The sequence below is a fragment of the Physcomitrium patens genome, chromosome 2 (genome assembly GCF_059467195.1).
Source record: "Physcomitrium patens ecotype Gransden chromosome 2, ASM5946719v1, whole genome shotgun sequence".
Classification (NCBI taxonomy): Eukaryota; Viridiplantae; Streptophyta; class Bryopsida; order Funariales; family Funariaceae; genus Physcomitrium; species Physcomitrium patens.
In genome coordinates this window covers 19,185,392-19,202,386 of record NC_143411.1, presented here as the reverse complement: position 1 = coordinate 19,202,386, position 16,995 = coordinate 19,185,392, and the positions used below count along the sequence as shown (strand labels likewise).

The following is a 16,995-nucleotide window of genomic DNA, read 5'->3' as shown; positions in this document are numbered from 1 at the left end:
CAGTTTATTGAAGTTACAGAGTAATATTAATATTTTTTTTATTATCATTAACTGAATGCAAGTGTGGTTGGAACCTGGTCAAGCAAACAAAGAATTAATTGCAAACAGAGGCAAACTCAAGGAAAACCGAACAAGGAACATGAGAAATCAACAGCACTTGGCATATAGAACTATTCATTTTATTCGAGACCTTAACAGTAGCAATGTGAACGCGCCAGGAAGCGGGAGCGTGCGTTCCTAATGGCGTTCTCACAGGCCACGGCAACCCCGATCACCGCTCGCAACGGATGGTGGGAGGAAGGAAGCCACGAACGAGGCGAAAGCGACGGACGGGACAACGTGGAGAGCGGGGGCGCGGGAACGCGGGTGGCGCAGGCGGGCGAACCTGAGGGCGCAACAGGAGGGGGACTGGAGCGTTGCGCGGGTGCGCACCTAGTTGAAGGGCAGCACCCCGCTCCGCCATGGTCACTGTCATGCCACCGCTTGTCTCTCTCGACTTGCCAGGCATTAACAAGGGGTTCGGGGGAAGAGGAAGAGGAGGAGGAGGAGTAGGAGGAGGAGTGGGACTTCGGAGATGGTGGAGGAGGACTAGGGATTTGTGCATTTGGAGTTAATACATCGACTGCGGCATTTTGTCATTTCTTCGCATCGTAGACTGGCCCGTGTTTGATAGGGCTCAAATAGCGTTTTTAGGCGCATTCTCAGTTTGAAATCGAGTTTAGTACTTTTTATTTTTATTTGACGGCATTCTATGGTAAACACGAAGATGGACCTCAGGATCTTGTCGCTGGTGCTGCTCGTGGCGCTTCCGGCGTGTGTTGCGTACAATGCTTCAGTCGGATGGCAAACGATTTCACGTAAGTGATTGCACAGTGCGGTTTGGTGTATCACGCTGGTGTAGTGTGGCTCGTGTGCAGGGTAGAGTTGAGTTTGTGAGATTCCGGAATGGGAGCAGACTGGAATTTCTAGTACGGTGGGAGAGGTGATTGAAAGTTAGTATTAAGGTGGGGGGTGATCGATCTGTGGCGCGCGTGGGGGTATAGAAGTTAGCTCGGGTTTGACGCAGGGCGAGGCTGTGTGATGAGTCTAGAATGCAATGCGAGGCACAGCACTGGGGCAATGCAGGAACGATATAGTGTAGTCCAGTCGCGCGCGTCTGGTGCGGCGCAGTTTGCGGTAGACTGTTGGCTGGGATTGCGATCATGACTAGTGGCTCGCGAAGTCTCACAACCAGATGGGAGGTTACATTCACTCGTGGTTGGTGTAGGTAATCCGTTGAATGGTGTTTTTGAGATGTGTTTTTCTTCTTTTCAGATAGCGGCATTCTAAATCTGTTGTCCAGAACATTGTGGCAGCTAAATGAGCAGATTGCGCTAGTGTCTTGTACACTGTGCAGAATTAGATTCTGACAGAAGAGTACCAAGTTCCTATTGGTGTGTCTGGTTGTCTGTTCCAGAGAATTGGATGCGCACATTGCTTCCAATGTTTGGATGCATAAGTAGTGAATGGTTTCATTAACTCTGCGTTTAACGAAAGAAGTGATCCAGGCTCAATTCTGCCGCGCTGAGATTTGTCCACTTCCTCTCACCCTTAGAATTGGATTCAGGAACTGTTCGTTTCTATGAATTAGTTGTAGATTCTGTTTGCGGTTCGGTACATCAACTAGCCGAGTTGTATTATTTGCTATTTTGATTCTTCTAGCTCCACGTTTAAAGATCTTGACGAGTATGTGCGTTTCAGATATTGGGTTTGTCGCACACACCCAAAATTGCAGATCGTTACTTCTGAGTGTGCTCTTCCTCTCGATCAGCATTCTAATGCTAAGTTCCTCGGTTTACCATGTGCCTAAATTCTTTAATTCTTACTGTCGGCTACATTATTCCTTATTAAGCATATTTCCCATATAGGTTTGCATCGTATGGGTCTCAGCACGTCCTTTTTTTCAGACGCTGACGTGTTTTGAATGAAAACAAATGTAGTGGTTATGATACAGGATGGGACTGCTATGCATGCAAAGGAAACCATAGTTTTGCTTACTAACAGATTGACCCAACGCGTGAATTAATGAAGGTGCTGAATTACGTGAGTTTGACTGCCGATAGTGTTACGCGGTGTTACATGAGCTAAAATAATGAGAGCTGTGAATTGTGATGCGTCGAGGAGTTAAAACTTTCTTCTGATGGACTAGACTGTAGAAATGTTTTTTTGTGCGTCGTTGATTCTTAGCTTCAAAGAAACTGTCGTCAAGGTAAGACTGGTAAAAGTAGGTGTGATAAGTAGTCTGTTTTCAACTTGCATCTGCAGTGGATAACTGGGTTCAGTGTTTGAAGAATTCATATCCATTTCTCTTCGATTCTGTCGTGATGCGAATAAAAATTGAGTGTGTGAATCAAGTGAGCGGAACATACACTAGTGGAGATCTAAGAACTGAATAGACTTTTGGCTTATACGGTGATAATATCAGAGAGTCTAATCCTGTGTGTGTCGCACATTAAACGATTTCTGGATAGCCTTCTTTGAAATTCTTTTCAGACGTGAAGGATCAGTGGAAATGAAAGTTAGGACCGGTGAGTTTGTTGTTACGTGTGAAAACTAGCATCACTAGGCAGGTAATGTGCTCATCTGGTTACTGTTCTCCTCTTCTTTTAACGAAATCTATCTCATGTTGTGGTGCAGAGAATTCTCCTTTGATAGTAGCGAACGGTGGCACTTCAGGCCTGTATCCAGATCAAACACTTGAAGCCTACAGTGATGCAATCAACAGTACTTCTCTTCCTTTGGCTTTATTGTGTGACCTGCAGTTAACGAAGGACAATTTGGCAGTATGCCGCACGGGCTTGAATTTGACCACGTCAACTACTCTAGCAACCGTCATGCCAAATACAACGACGATGACCACTTATGTGGTCCGAGGAGCTTCTCAAACTGGTTATTTTTCAGTCGATTTTACCTTAGCAGAAATTAACCAAACCAAGGGTAAGGCTTCCACTTAGAAACTCTAGCTCTGGCTGGTCAATGTTGGTACTTATAATCTGGTGCTTTGAGGCTTAATTTGTGTTCTGTACTTGCCAGAGTTTTTGTTTGTTTGTTTGTTTGTTTTGTTTTTTTTTTTTTTTTTTTCTTGCAGGTGGTAGGTTTAAGTAGACAGAGGCATCCTGTTTCATTTGTGAAATGGTTGTAAACTAATGTTGCAAGATTTTGGAGTGGAGATAGATGGCAGTTTTAACTCTTGTGCCCTGTGTATGTCACTGCATCTGCATTATCGATGGTACTTAAATGTTAGAGTAGCCACGAGGACCTAGCTGAACTATTGTTTTCTAGTGCATGATGTGAACATGTTTGAGAACAATTTTATTTATTTATTTATTCTATGTATATTAAATGATAACTTTCGAAACATCCGTGACACTGCTGCCAATATCCAGCTTGTGTTCTGACCTAGCGTTCGTCCATGCAGCGATTCAGCCTAACATTGCGCGCACACCTGGTTTCGATGGACAATTTGCACTTCAAACACCCGAAGATTCCGCGACAGGAATTTCTCTGGCAGGACTTCCTGGACTTATGCTCTGGTTAAACGTGGAGGTACATCGTGGCCAGCAATATAATCTTCTCACTTCCTGCGTGATAAAATTAATTATTTGCTTGTGATTTCGATACATTAATCTTTTGTAATATATTGTACGAGTTAGAGATCGATGCTTCGGTATTAGTGACTCTGACCACTCGTTGACTGTTTGCAGTATCCTACTTTTTACCAGCAACATCCTGGAAAGAACAGCCTTGCTAGTTACCTGACCACGTTTCTGAAGCAATATAAACCACAATATTTGTCTGCTACTGAGGTTGGTATTTTAAAATTGCTTGTACCTACTGCCTCCAGAAGTGCCACTCGACTTGTCTTGAAATTTTTGAGCACTGACCTCATCGAAGAGAGTACAAACAGCACATACGGACAAATTCTCACGAATTTGACTGACATTGCCACTTTTGCTGGAGGAATTCTAGTTCCTAAAGAATTCATCTATCCGACCGTCCCATTGAGCAATGGCTCCGTTTCCGGCTACGGTTATTATTCCGGAAATCCAACCACTCTTGTCCAGGATGCACACAATGCGAACCTGGAGGTTTTTGTGTACGGATTTGCCAACGACATATATCCGTCCAGCTACAATAACAGTTTTGACCCTGTTCTTGAATCTTTGAACTACGTGGGGGACTCTTTCACTGTGGATGGGATCGTATCAGATTTTCCATCCACTGTTGCAGAAGCAATATGTGAGTACACTCTCTGTCATATAGAACGCAACGTATCGTGTGCCGTCGTGTTCGTACTTCTGAGTATTCTCGCTATTTAGTTAAACCTTTGCAGGGAAGTTCGACTCGGATGTCTCGATTTTGAATGTGTTTACTGGGTTCGTGTGTTTACTGAAACATTTTTCCTGTCAGCTGGAATTAGTGTATCTGCTTGACATCGTTTAATTGATTGGCCGTACTCACACTCTACTATTGGCGCAGTTTGCTACCCAGATGGTTATGATAATCCTTCAACAATCAGAGGTATACATATTACTCTGCGTTTTGCCATTCTGACAAGATTGTTGATAATAGATACGTTAGAGCGCGTTTTTCTCGGGTGCTAGTTCTGCTCATGTCCTTTGATGTCTTTGTTTGCCTGTCTAAAGTCGTGTTCTGTCTAATTATTGAGTTTTAAATTACGGATTGATAATAAGGCAAGAAATTGAGAACATTTAGGTTAATGTGAATGGTTCCATGCCGACGGTGAGAATCGTAACATGCTTACCATTAACTTGATTTCTGGCTTAATCATTGTGCCAAACGTCAAGGTCTAACTAAAAATTGAATGCCTTCAAAAAATGTGCCTTTGTGCAGCTGCTCCTACACCTGTGCGGAATCCATTGATTATAGCACAGAACGGTGCTAGTGGGGACTACCCAGGTAGTACCTTGTCCGCATATGTGGCAGCTGTTAAAGGCGGCTCTGATTATATCGAGTGCTCAGTACAGATTACTAAAGATGGGGTGCCTATATGCCGGGATGGTGCGAACCTAGTGAATACTACCAACGTTGCCCTCAACCCAGATTTGTTTGAAACTAAATTTACAACTTATCAGGAAATGGGTTCAGGAGTGTTCTCCTTCGATCTCACCTTGGAAGAAATCAGGACTTTGAGAGGTATATTATTTTCGTGCCAGTTCTGTGTTACCCTCATGATCCCTAAACTACCTTTCGGTTTAAGAATACAACTAATAATTAGGAATATCTGTGTAGCAACTTTTGGGACCTCATCATTATTGCAATCATTGTCCTTCCAATTGTCTCTATAAGCTGTATATGTATAAAATATCGAAGTATGTTATCGATTCAAACTTAAAGCTTCGTCGTTCGTCTCTACCATTTCACTCATATATTGTCTTGTGATAAAGAAATATACGTTCTTTCAATACAAACCTTTTAGTTTGCATCTAACATCTTGTTTATGAAAGATATTGGTAACTTACACTGAATTATCTTAGTAAGTCGTCAGGTTCATCAGGAATGGAGCGGTTACCTTGTTATTGCCCTTATTTTTCCACAACCTTGAAATAACCCTTTTTTACAATTCCAATATAATGTCATCCACAGGTTACATAACGTTCTTATTACTTGCGAAGGAGTAGTGAAAATAATTGTCGGGCTTAGAGGAACACTTCATTCATTGATGGATTTTGCGCTCTCCCTTCAGTAATCGCAATGAAAGTAGTTCGGTTATGTTGATGGCACTAACTTTTGTAGCCTTATGATTGTATGCAGCTATAATTTACAGTCCTTTTGGTGTTGTTAATGTTTCCCGCGACCCTTCACTCGATGGTAAAGAAGGTATATTAACTTTGGATGAGTTCTTGAGTTTTGCGAAGAACAATTCAGGCGTTGGTGTATACGTAAATGTTCAGGTAATACCTTTCTTAACCTAATTTTCGGTGGCGTGTGATCGTCTGTTGTCATCATTTACCATAATTTGCTTGTGTTGGGCATTTTTACATGCACAGTCATCCTGATGACCTTATGCTATTAAATTGTTTCATTAAGTCTAGTTGCTTCTTCATACCTCTGTCTGATAACTAGATTGTTTTTTGTACCTCAGAACGCCTACTTTGTGCGCACTGTGAAAAGTTTGGATATGGTGAGTGCGGTTGTGACCTCTCTCACTACAGCGAATCTCACAAATGTCGGCGACAAAGTCTACCTAGCTTCAGAAGACAGTTCCGCTTTGGCTGCGTTCCAATCTCTGATACCCTCCGTCCAGCGCGTGTATGTAACACCTGATACTGGAGACGTTACGATCACGACAGCGGTGCTCCAGGTGTGCTATTCTACTTGGTTGACATTGCTTCAAACCAAAAGCTATCTGAATCTAGAGCTCCCTTGTCTGCAACAGTGATGTTGCGTGGCACCCAAATGAGTTAGTGCACTCTGGTATTGCTGTAACTTTTTTGTGAATAGGGCGAAGTTTTAGAATTATTGGATATGGAAATATTTTAGGCTTTCAGGAATAGATTGGAGTCTGTATGATCATCATTTCTTCTGAAGCACATTGCTTTTTGTCGGGATTGTTGCATTGTCCTGCAGGAAATCAAGAAGTATGCAGATATCGTAACTCTCGATCGCGCTTTCGTCGATCCTTTTGATTCACAAACCTCCTTTCTACTTGAGAAAACATCCGTGGTAAGCGCCGCGAAGTCTCTCAACATGACAGTGTTCTATCACTTTCTGGCCAATGAGTTCAGCGGCCTCGCATTCGACTACAGAGCCGACCCGATTCTGAAAATAAGTTATCTTATTAGTGAATATAATTTGGACGGTTTCATCACAGATCATCCAGCTACGTTGTACAACTTCCTTTACAGTAAGTATTGTTTTTAATTTTAGTTTCTATTAATGTGTATGATTAGTTATATGTCTTAGGATATTGAATCAGTAGGTTCAGTACTCTCTGACTTCGGAGGGATGATGAATTTAGTTGTTCCTACTGTAGCAGTTTGATGCGTAGTTCTTATGATTGTCGCGATTGTTTTGACAGATAACTACTGCTGGAATCTCCTGGGAGGTCAAAAGACTGTAAATTATGCGGCCAATCTGTCTCCTTTGTTCCCAGTGAGTCCTGTACCTGGCGCACCAGCCGTAGCGCCAAGTCCTGCATTGTCTGTAGCTGAACCTCCAGTGTCATATTTAGTTCCCGCGGGAAGCCCTCTTCCGAACAGTTCCATTGCCCCAGCGCCGTCGTCCAACCCCAGTTCAGCAACAAAGCTTCCTTTGAATCTTCTCACTTCCATAGTGCTAATCTTCATTTTAACCCTATTGCTGAATTGATAGCGTCATGGAAGTTCCGACTGGTTACTGAAATTTATTTTGTAACACTATGTTACAGTTCAGGATTGTTATTCTTAGGTGGCCAGGATACACATGGTACGGTAGGCCATATGCAGATTATCAGTGTCCACAATAGCAGAGATTGGTTTCAATTTTTTAAGATGAGTTATGTGAAACCTTTCTCCCTCCAAGAGTGAGGTTGGTTTGTAACCATCTGTAGTAATGGAATGCAACGATTCTTCTTAGTTCGTGTGCAGCTGTTGCTTATGATGGCTTTGTATTGTTGTTATATGTACTTGTGATCAGGATTGTCGCATGTTCAAGACTCATAAGTTTCGCTTGGAATCGCTTTTTGTTCCCGAATTTAAGTGCTTGATCAATCTCGGCTTTTGGATTACAAGTTTCTTAGTAAGAAGTCTTGCTGTCAAACTCCATCTGAGCCGAAAATTGGGAGGTACAACATATCTTTATCGCATCTGCACAGGACACTGCGTTAAACACCGTACTGTCGGGATGAACTGATTTCCGAATTGGGTCCCATCTCGCATTGAAGCTGTCATCTCTGACTCATGCTGTATTCTCACTTGTGAACAACGTTCAAAGCGTAGAAATTGGCGTAGTGAAGTTTGCACGGTTTGTATCACGCATTGGAGATCTCGGTACTAACAGCCGACCTCAAATCCTGTTACGAATGCCCTAGGATATTTACACTGATAGGCTGAGGAAGTAGCGTCAGTTGGCGAGAATCGTCTCCACGCAAACCACTCGGCGGCTACCTGGACAACTAATGTAAGTCCCGGTGCCATCCAGCTTGTCGGTTATGATGGACCTTTCAGTTGGGACTCACGATTGTTAATTTGCCATTTTCACGCTGCGCCACCAGAGTTCTGGTTCAACCGATTGGGAGGTGTATGATTAGGGATTGTTGCTTGACTTAAGATGCCGGTGGTTCCGGAGTGTCGGGACGCGTTGCACATGGGAGCGTCGAATCCCTGGTTACTGTTGATTTCCTGCACAACTCTGGGTTCCTTAGTCCACAGCTGGGGGTGTGATGAGGCACATCTTGCACTGTTTGCAACATACCCGCTGCCATCCCCAGTCCTAGTTCCTTTTAGTTTTGGACAAGGGTTTTTGTGATTAGAGTACATTCACTCGTGGGAGATCTCTGTTTTCAAGAAATGTACGCGGTGCTTTTCAAAAATGTAGCGGTAGCACTGGGGTCGTATTTTCGAGTACAAATGTGACGATCGAGCATTTGAGTAGTCGATACGTGTCGATAGTTCGTGTGATCTCTTTCAGTTGGGGGCAACATTGGGAAGCGCATTCAAAGTTGCTTAATTCTTCAAAGTTTTTTTTAAAGTTTACAATGGTGGAGGTTACGCCCAGGTTGAACGTGAGCCAATGCTGAGAAAGAAATTTTAGGAATGCTCCGCGTTGTGCACCAAGCAAGATTCCTACTTCGCATGCTTTATGGATTTTGGTTTAGAAGCTGCGTCCCTAGTGTTGTGGTGAGTGGATTGTCGTGTCCAAGTTTCAAAGTTCACACCCAAGTTCCAACTAGATTCAATATCTGCGCATCCAGATGAAGAATCTCTTGCCGATCACCTTGATGGAGGCATTCAGAAGTTTCAGGTACGCCGCTGTCTATTAATCTTTTGTAGTCCTGGAACTCTTGCATTCTGTGGGTTGATATGGTGCTATAACTCAGGATTCTCATTTTGATCCCCATTCGAATCAAGAAAGTGAAACATCTACATTGCATGACACAGTTCAAGTAGGGGGGCAACTGTGGCGACGAAATTTCTAAGGGGTAGGCGTTTGAAGACGGACATGATTCTAAGAGTGGCATTGATAGTAAGTATTGTGCAAATAGTCTCCGCTAAACAGTATGATGCAGCTTTCCAGGTGAGATTATGTGATCACAACCAATGCCATCAAACTCGCGAGATGGCGCCCAACATGTGGGGTTTGATCGTCACACTTCTGAGTTTGACTACCGATGCTTGGGGGTTCGCCTCTTCTTCGGAGTTCGCGTGGCGGCTGCTACTGGTATTCGTTGCGGGACCAATCATGCCCGTTTGGAGTTTAATCGAAGTGCTCGGAAAAGCTTTTGTGGGTATGAGGCTTACGAAGAAGCTTGGTAGATCTACGATGACAGTGGCTAAAAGTAATTCCGCGAACATCATTGCACAATGCGACGTGTTGTTGGGAATGAGTGAAGACGCTGCCACAAGATTTCCGGTGATGCATACCGAGCAAAATTACAGCATCGACGTGTTGCTCACACCTCTGGAGGTCGGTAACCGGCGCGAAAGTGAGGCATTGGTGCTACTCAACGACCGGGGCAAGGAAGCCCTTCTAAGAGCCAATGTGCTGCCCAAGTACGAACAGCTACGCTTCCTGCATGGCTACAGTGGCCTCGCCATTGCCGTCACAGCAGCGCAAGCACTTGGCTACATTTTCGGGGTCATATCCCGCGCTAGTCAAAGCCTCAACGCAACGCCCATCGAGAGGATTTGCATGGCACTAAGCTTCATCGTCTTATTGAAAGCCGGCTTGTACACAATCGCCAGCAGCTGCCACCACCCACTGCTCCTCCACGTCTCCTCTGACCACGAAGAAGGCGTTCTGGAAGCATGCAAGGACACCAAATACAACGAGCATGACGAATACATGGTGGAGATCCAGACCCTCATCTGCACGGAGCTGGTGCTCGCCATTCTCCTCGGCCTTTCCATTGTGGCGATCTGGTATATCATCCAGTATAATGTCTTCGATTCCCTACCCAGTTTCTTCTTCGGCATTGGCATCTTCCTGCAGATGATCATTGCGCTCCTCATGTTCGGCAAGTCCATCCGCATCCCAAGTCTTCTTCGCACCAAATTCTGCTCCATCTTCATTGTTGCCATCTGCTCCCTGGTGAACGTTACTGCCTACACACTCGCAGTCATCGCCACCATCAAGAATTGGCACACCAGCGGCTTCAGCTTCAAGAGCTATCTCTCAGATTCATTGCCCCACATCGGCTAAAACCTCAACAACCCTCTCTCATCAACTTCATTGTGAGTGTTCCAGATCCATTACTTTTCAAATCCCTTTTTATGATTCGTGAGATTCCTCACACCCTTTCTCATCACCTTCAACCTTTATCCTGGTTTTGCCTTCTACATGCACATCCAAGATGTGTGTACAAAAATGATGCAGATCTGTGTGTTTTATTAGCACTGTATGTCTCCCAGGTAGCTCGTCATCTCAGTTCTAAGAGTTGGGTTATTCTTGCAGCATCTGTAGTTTAGAGTAGCGGTAAGTGTGCTTCCTGAACCGAGCATGGTCTGAAATTGTATCTAATGTCATAGAAACCGAGTTTATTTTTAACATTTTTTTCTCTCTATTAAAGTCAATTTCATGTTGAAGCTTCAGAAGCTCTCTGTGGAAGTGATCGTTTAGGATTGTGTTGACGCTGGGAGTGGCAGTTTCGTGTCCTGATGACATGGCTTCAGTGCAAGTTTTATTTTTATTTTTATGGGGGTTGGTTGCTTGTTTTGGATATCAATGAGTATGCAATTTTTTATTTAATTCAGAACGAATTATCATGTATTGATTACATGTTGTTTTCGGTTTTGGACTTTAGCTTAATCTATGTATTCGTGACTTTTGGATGTTCGTTTGTTGAAAATTTGACACCAATCAAAGTCTAATAAAATCCTTTGGAGAGAATATGATGTAAAATTACTCATCATTTTTGCATGTAGAAATAAAGTATGAATTCTTATTTTATTGTAAATTTTGCTATATTATATGATTTAAAATGAAAGTGTGCATCGTAGTTTATCGATGTACAGAAGAATTAAACGAACTACAAAAAAACAAAAAAAACAAAAAAAACACGAAATCACAGCATTTCATTCATTACAGTACAATATTTCAAATTATAAAAGTCTATTGATTAATGAAATGGTAAAAACGTATTAGAATGATGACACCAATTATTATATTATATTATTCTTAAATTTTACACGATCATCAGACATACCGGTGTTTATTTCTTTTAAATCTTATTTACATATTCGAAAAAACTTCTGATTGATTTTTAATGGCTATAAAGTCTGATAAATTACATAGAAACGGATTACAAGTATCTATGGCTATTTCATATCTACATTTTATAACTTAATTAACACAACAGATTTCGACTATACTTTCTCACGAAATATTCAAGTACAAAGATATGACGAGTTAAGCTTTTTAAAAGAAAACCCATTTCAAAAACTGTAATATTTTCTTTAGAGCCTTTTACATTTTGCTAGCAAATTCCAAAATCTTAGAAATATCTAAAATATTCCTCTATGTTTTAGAGTATTTTTTTAAACATTCAATACAAATAATAAAAATGCAAGAGTATTAAAAAAACATTGGTTACAGATTTAATACATTACAATTATGACACGCAATCTATCCTCTATTCGAAATAGTTTTAATCTACAACTATTAATTATTATACAACATTCACTAGTTCCATTACAGCACGGAATGACACACGCTTCAGGGGGAAAGGGCGCTGTATATCGTAATACCGCGAACGGTGGACGTACAGAGTTCATCGACAAAGGTGGATGTTGGAATCTGCTGAGAAACCGATCCCGAGGGGAGGGGGGGGGTGGGGACCACAAAACGGGTGACCCGGCCCGTTGAACCCTTAGGGCTGCTGTGCCAGTCCCTCTCCATTGCAGTCTTGAAGCTTAAACCCTAATGCGTTGCTCTGAACTTCCGTCTCTCCACCCCAAGGGTTTAGAGACTGAGAGCCGTGGGACGTAGAACAATTAGGGTTAAGCTTTGCGTCCCAGTCCGGGCGAGGTTGTGTTAATCGGTTTGGGAGGATTGTAAACTGTTTTTTATTGACAAGAAAAATCTGCTGCGATGGGGAAAAGTAAGACTACGGGAAAGGGACGTCTCGACCGCTTCTACTACCTTGCAAAAGAACAAGGGTTTCGGTCTCGAGCCTCGTTTAAGTTAGTGCAGCTTGACAGGAAGTTCCAATTCCTGTCTTCTGCGAGGTCGGTGCTCGATCTTTGCGCTGCCCCGGGAGGATGGATGCAAGTGTGTTCCAAGAATATGCCCGTTGGTAGTCTCATAATTGGTATCGATTTGGTCCCTATTCGGCCGATTCGAGGGTGTGTCACATTGCAGGAGGATATTACTACGCCTCAGTGTCGGGCGGCCATTAAGAAGGTTTTGAAGGAGAAGAAACATGACATGGTGCAGGTTGTGCTGCATGATGGCTCGCCCAACGTGGGAGGAGCTTGGTCATCCGAGTCGTCGGCCCAGACGGCCCTTGTGTTGGACTCCCTCAAGCTTGCCACCGACGTTTTGTGTCCCGGAGGCACCTTCGTGACTAAGGTATCAGGACTAATTCTCTTGCTGCTGGTGTGATTATTAGTAGTCTTCTAATTACAGTCGTGGTGATTTTAAGAATTTCATGTCTAACAAGCGTCGTAATTGGTTGGATGAGTGCAGATTTTCAGGTCACAGGATTATAATGCGCTGCTTTTTGCTTTCAAGCAGCTTTTTGAGAAGGTTGAGGTTACCAAGCCCATTGCCAGTCGTGCTACTTCAGCGGAGATTTACGTGATATGTCAAAAGTATCGTGCTCCTGCTAAAATCGATCCCCGTCTTCTCGATGCTAAGCACTTGTTCAAAGAGACAATTGAAGCTCCAAAGGTGTGTGTTGCAGCTTCTGTGTACACTATTCTCGATTACGGCTAATTCAACCGTATTTTTCTTCCATAAAGCCAAAAATGTAATTAAACTATTAGAGGATATGAAAACTGCCATTCCTGTTTGTATGTTTTGTTTAATGTATTCCAGTAACCGGGGAGGGGGGCTTGGTTCATTTATACATCGTGGTTATTTTTGAGTACGAGCTTTTGGTGACTTTCGGGAACTGTCAAGATGTAATTTTGTTGAGTATATTTTCTAGAATTGAGACAATAACTATGAGCGGAATCTTATCAACCGTATTAATGGTAATGTGGATAGGTTATTGACGTTATGAAAGCAAGCAAGCAGAAACGTCACCGAGAGGGGTGAGTGTAATATGCTCTTGCTTTATTGTTGTAATTATATCTTGTTATTCCGGTCACTATGATTAGCTTTGGCTATGTCGCCGTGACGCTATATTCTGTGTACATCGGTCACTTTTGGGGATTTTGCGAATTCAGGGCTAATCTATTGCTAATGTCTCCCCATGCTTTATGTGCTTTAATTTGAAGTTCTGGGAAATAGTTCTCGGATCTTACACAATGCCAGATCATTCAACTTTGAGGTTTGCCAGGTATGAGGAAGGCACCACCGTCTTACGGAAAGAGGTCAAAGCTTCAGACTTTGTGTGGTCCGAGAAGCCTTTGGACATGCTTGGCTCTATCACTTCAATGTCTTTTAAAGATCCCGACTGCAAGGTTATTAAAGAACACGATTTGACTACGGACGAGGTATATTTTAGTATTTATTTTATTTTATTTTTCGTTGACTCCCAAAGCGAGCTTATTCATTTAGATACACGGTTGTATTTCCAAAAAGATGGCTGTATTGTGAACTTGGTATTGACTATAAATTGTCCACAGCAACCTAATTGTGAAATTTGTGCCTGGTTTGACGTTGAAAACCCGACAAGATTGTGTTATTGGTGTTTGCCATTCGACATTGATTTGTTAATTGATTTTTTTGGGGAGGGGAGTTTCAAACAGATCAAAATTTTGTGCGAGGATCTTCGGGTTCTAGGAAAGACTGAATTCAAGCAGTTACTGAAGTGAGTAACTTTTCTGGCGTACACGCCATCGTTTTACCTTGTATTGAAATTGATTATAATGTAGCACGAGCTGCTTCAGGATGTAGGACATTATGAATTCTCGTGTGTGCACTAGCAAGTCTTTGCTATTTCTGTTTGGCGGGAATAACTTTTAATATCAGCCACTGATTATTTTCTCATTCGGACAGGTGGCGATTGCAAATTCGAAAAAACCTTGAACCTACTCCAGCCAGTGATAAGGAGGATGACAGTAATGAGAAAAAGAAAGGATCAGATGAAGATAATGATGACGAAGAAGAACTGGCTACCATGGAAGAGCTCAAGGAGTATGTGGAATCTCAGAAACGCAAGGAGCGGAAAAAGAAGGCCAAAGCAAAAGAGAAAGCTAAGGCTCGATCAGCGACCGGAATGCAAATTGATGTGATGGAAGATGGTGTTGCTGATACGGAACTTTTTAACATCAAAGCCATCAAGGTATTGTGTATTGATTATAATATCTTTTGGAGAAATGCTAATATTGTCTGTAATGGAATTTTGATTTTTTTTTAGATGTCTCTAATTTTTCTTTCTTATCCCATATTATCTGTTGAGTTTTGCTTCTGTGAAATTTTGGGAGTATGAACTAAATTTTTCTGCAATTGTTTGATACCAGGGTAAGAAAGATTTGGCCAGAATGGAAGTTGAAGATGATGAAGATGACAATGATAGTGTCGATGAAATGCTGAATGATGGCCCCCAGCAAGCTGAGGATGATAGTGATTTCGATCCTGAACAAGATCGTCAAAGGTAAGCAATTATGTAGTTTGTTTTTTAAGGATCAAAACAGCTCACCATTCATGAGTCTTGAAGGTTCCCTCTCGTAGAGCTTGAGTTCATGAACCTTGGGAACTTTGTTTCAGGTATGATCAAGAGCTGGATCAGTATTTTGAACGCGCATACAGTAAATACTGCTCTACTACGGATGGTAGCACGAAACGCCGCAGACGAGCTAAGCTGGGAGAGGCAGGGGACCTTTGGGAGGTATAAAAGGACCTCCAGATACTTTTGGACTATTGGAACTGCATACATTTTGACCTGAGAGTCTTTTCAAAGCTTCCTTTCTTTTGAGTTCCTCCTTTCACTCATGATAAACGTGGGTTGCAGGATAATGAAGTTACAGGTCAAGACGATGAAAGTGATGGTGATGATGTAATTGAGAATGCAGATGAGGATGAAGCGAATCCGTTGGTTGTCCCATTGGCTGAGGCTCCTAAACTTTCTACAGATCACTTGTCCAAGCAATGGTTTAGCCAAGATGTTTTTGATGGTGTAGGCGAAGGCGAGGAACTAAGTGACGATGAAGAGGCTATTGCAAAGATGCGGAAAAAGAGGAAAGCTGAAACTGATGCAGAGGTGGATGCTGATGGTGATGAGGATATGGGTGTAGGTGCCTCTGAGTTGCCAGCCGCAAACCATTCTGCCAATGGGGCTGCTAGTTTAGCCCCTGCTGTAGGAAAAGGGGATTTTGAAATCGCACCCCAGGAAGGAAATAGCTCTAGTGATAGTGACTCAGATAGCGAAGACGATAATGGCAAAGCAGAAATCCTGGCATATGCCAAGAAAATGCTGAAGAAAAAGAATAGAGAGTCAATCTTAGACGACGCATACAACAGGTATACATTCAATGACGAAGATATGCCACGATGGTTTGCTGACGATGAGAAAAAACACAATAGACCTGAGAAGCCTATTACCAAAGAGGAAGTTGAAGCCATGAAGGTACGAACTGATCAATCTGTGTTATTTGATTTATCTCTACAGTTCGCGGCGCTTATTGGTTATCCTTATTGTTCACGCCTTCTTCATGCCCTGCATTGGATCTCTAGGCTACCTTTAAAGTATTTGAAAAATTTGGAAGTATTTGAAAATTTGGAACACAACTCATGGTTCTTAAAAGAGCACTAGAGTTTTTATTTTATTTTTATTTTATTTTTATTATTTTTATTCTTTTTACTGAGTTTGGTTTATCCTTTTTTAATTGTGGTAGTTGTGTGCGTTCACTTATTAATTTTTGGATGGTACCTCATATTTTAAATTTGTGTCCATTTTCCAGGCCCAATTCCGAGAAATCAATGCGCGGCCCGTGAAGAAGGTAGCTGAAGCCAAGGCCCGAAAGAAGAGGCGTGTTCTGAAAAAGTTGGAACAAGCCCGCCAGAAGGCAACTGCAATTGCTGACCAGGAGGATATATCAAATAAATCGAAGCAGAAATCAATGGAGAGGGTGTATAAGAAAGCTTTGGCCGCACCCAAGAGGGGAAAAACAGAAGTGGTTGTGGCTAAAAAGGGCGTAGGTGCAAGGGGAGGCAAAGGAAGAATAGTTGTTGATAGGCGTTTGAGGAAGGATTCCCGGGCGAAAAATACTGGGAAGCCTGGCAAAGGCTTCAAGGGCAGAGGTGGTGGGGCAAATGGTGCCAAAGCAAAAGCCAACAAAGGTAAAGGACCAAGTAGGGGAGGGAAAGGCAGGAAGCCACAAAAAGGCTGAAGGTGCTTCCTGAATGAGCTTCTAATTGTAGGAAAGTGAGGAGGTTGAGAATTTTGTGTGTAGTTGAATGTAGATGCCTTAGGAGCATGTCTTCAGTACGTGACTGTAGCTACTTTTGACTGCTTATTGAATTTTTATGTTTCAACTTCAATTTTCTTTAGTTCTAGATTAGGTCGAGCTGTTCCTTCAACGTAACGCCAAAATTATGGCCGAGATTTAATTTTAAGCTCACGTTTGATACTTCGACAGAGTTTGATTTTGAGCTTGTTGTGTTTTCCTTATCACACGAATAACACAA

General features: G+C 42.4%; 3 protein-coding genes across 6 annotated transcripts; all 3 read left to right on the top strand.

The window, feature by feature from the left end:
• Positions 1-428: 428 nt before the first annotated feature.
• LOC112274734 (glycerophosphodiester phosphodiesterase GDPDL3) lies at positions 429-7,616 on the top strand. The gene is made up of 10 exons (XM_024504450.3): positions 429-857; positions 2,677-2,976; positions 3,458-3,585; positions 3,744-4,278; positions 4,519-4,560; positions 4,894-5,196; positions 5,815-5,954; positions 6,146-6,364; positions 6,631-6,907; positions 7,082-7,616. Exons 1-10 carry the CDS (start codon positions 752-754, stop codon positions 7,369-7,371), a joined length of 2,340 nt encoding a protein of 779 aa, XP_024360218.1. The 5' UTR covers positions 429-751; the 3' UTR covers positions 7,372-7,616.
• A 456-nt stretch (positions 7,617-8,072) lies between these two features.
• Positions 8,073-10,748, top strand: LOC112274744 (uncharacterized). Of its 4 annotated transcripts, none has more exons than XM_090248248.1 (2): positions 8,073-8,160; positions 9,277-10,748. In XM_090248248.1, the coding sequence occupies exon 2, from the start codon at positions 9,319-9,321 to the stop codon at positions 10,399-10,401; it is 1,083 nt and encodes a 360-aa protein (XP_090104374.1). In that variant the 5' UTR covers positions 8,073-8,160; positions 9,277-9,318; the 3' UTR covers positions 10,402-10,748. The 4 variants fall into 4 exon arrangements, with proteins under 4 accessions (XP_090104374.1, XP_024360228.1, XP_024360241.1 ...); XM_024504460.3 differs by lacking the exon at positions 8,073-8,160 and adding an exon at positions 8,222-9,003 and having other exon boundaries at positions 9,141-10,748; XM_024504473.3 differs by lacking the exon at positions 8,073-8,160 and adding an exon at positions 8,352-9,003.
• Positions 10,749-12,110: 1,362 nt separating this feature from the next.
• On the top strand, positions 12,111-16,937 carry LOC112278935 (adoMet-dependent rRNA methyltransferase spb1). Its single transcript, XM_024512862.3, has 10 exons — positions 12,111-12,768; positions 12,886-13,089; positions 13,408-13,454; positions 13,703-13,859; positions 14,115-14,176; positions 14,365-14,650; positions 14,829-14,962; positions 15,076-15,196; positions 15,320-15,934; positions 16,269-16,937. The coding sequence occupies exons 1-10, from the start codon at positions 12,289-12,291 to the stop codon at positions 16,695-16,697; spliced, it is 2,535 nt and encodes an 844-aa protein (XP_024368630.1). The 5' UTR covers positions 12,111-12,288; the 3' UTR covers positions 16,698-16,937.
• Positions 16,938-16,995: the final 58 nt, after the last annotated feature.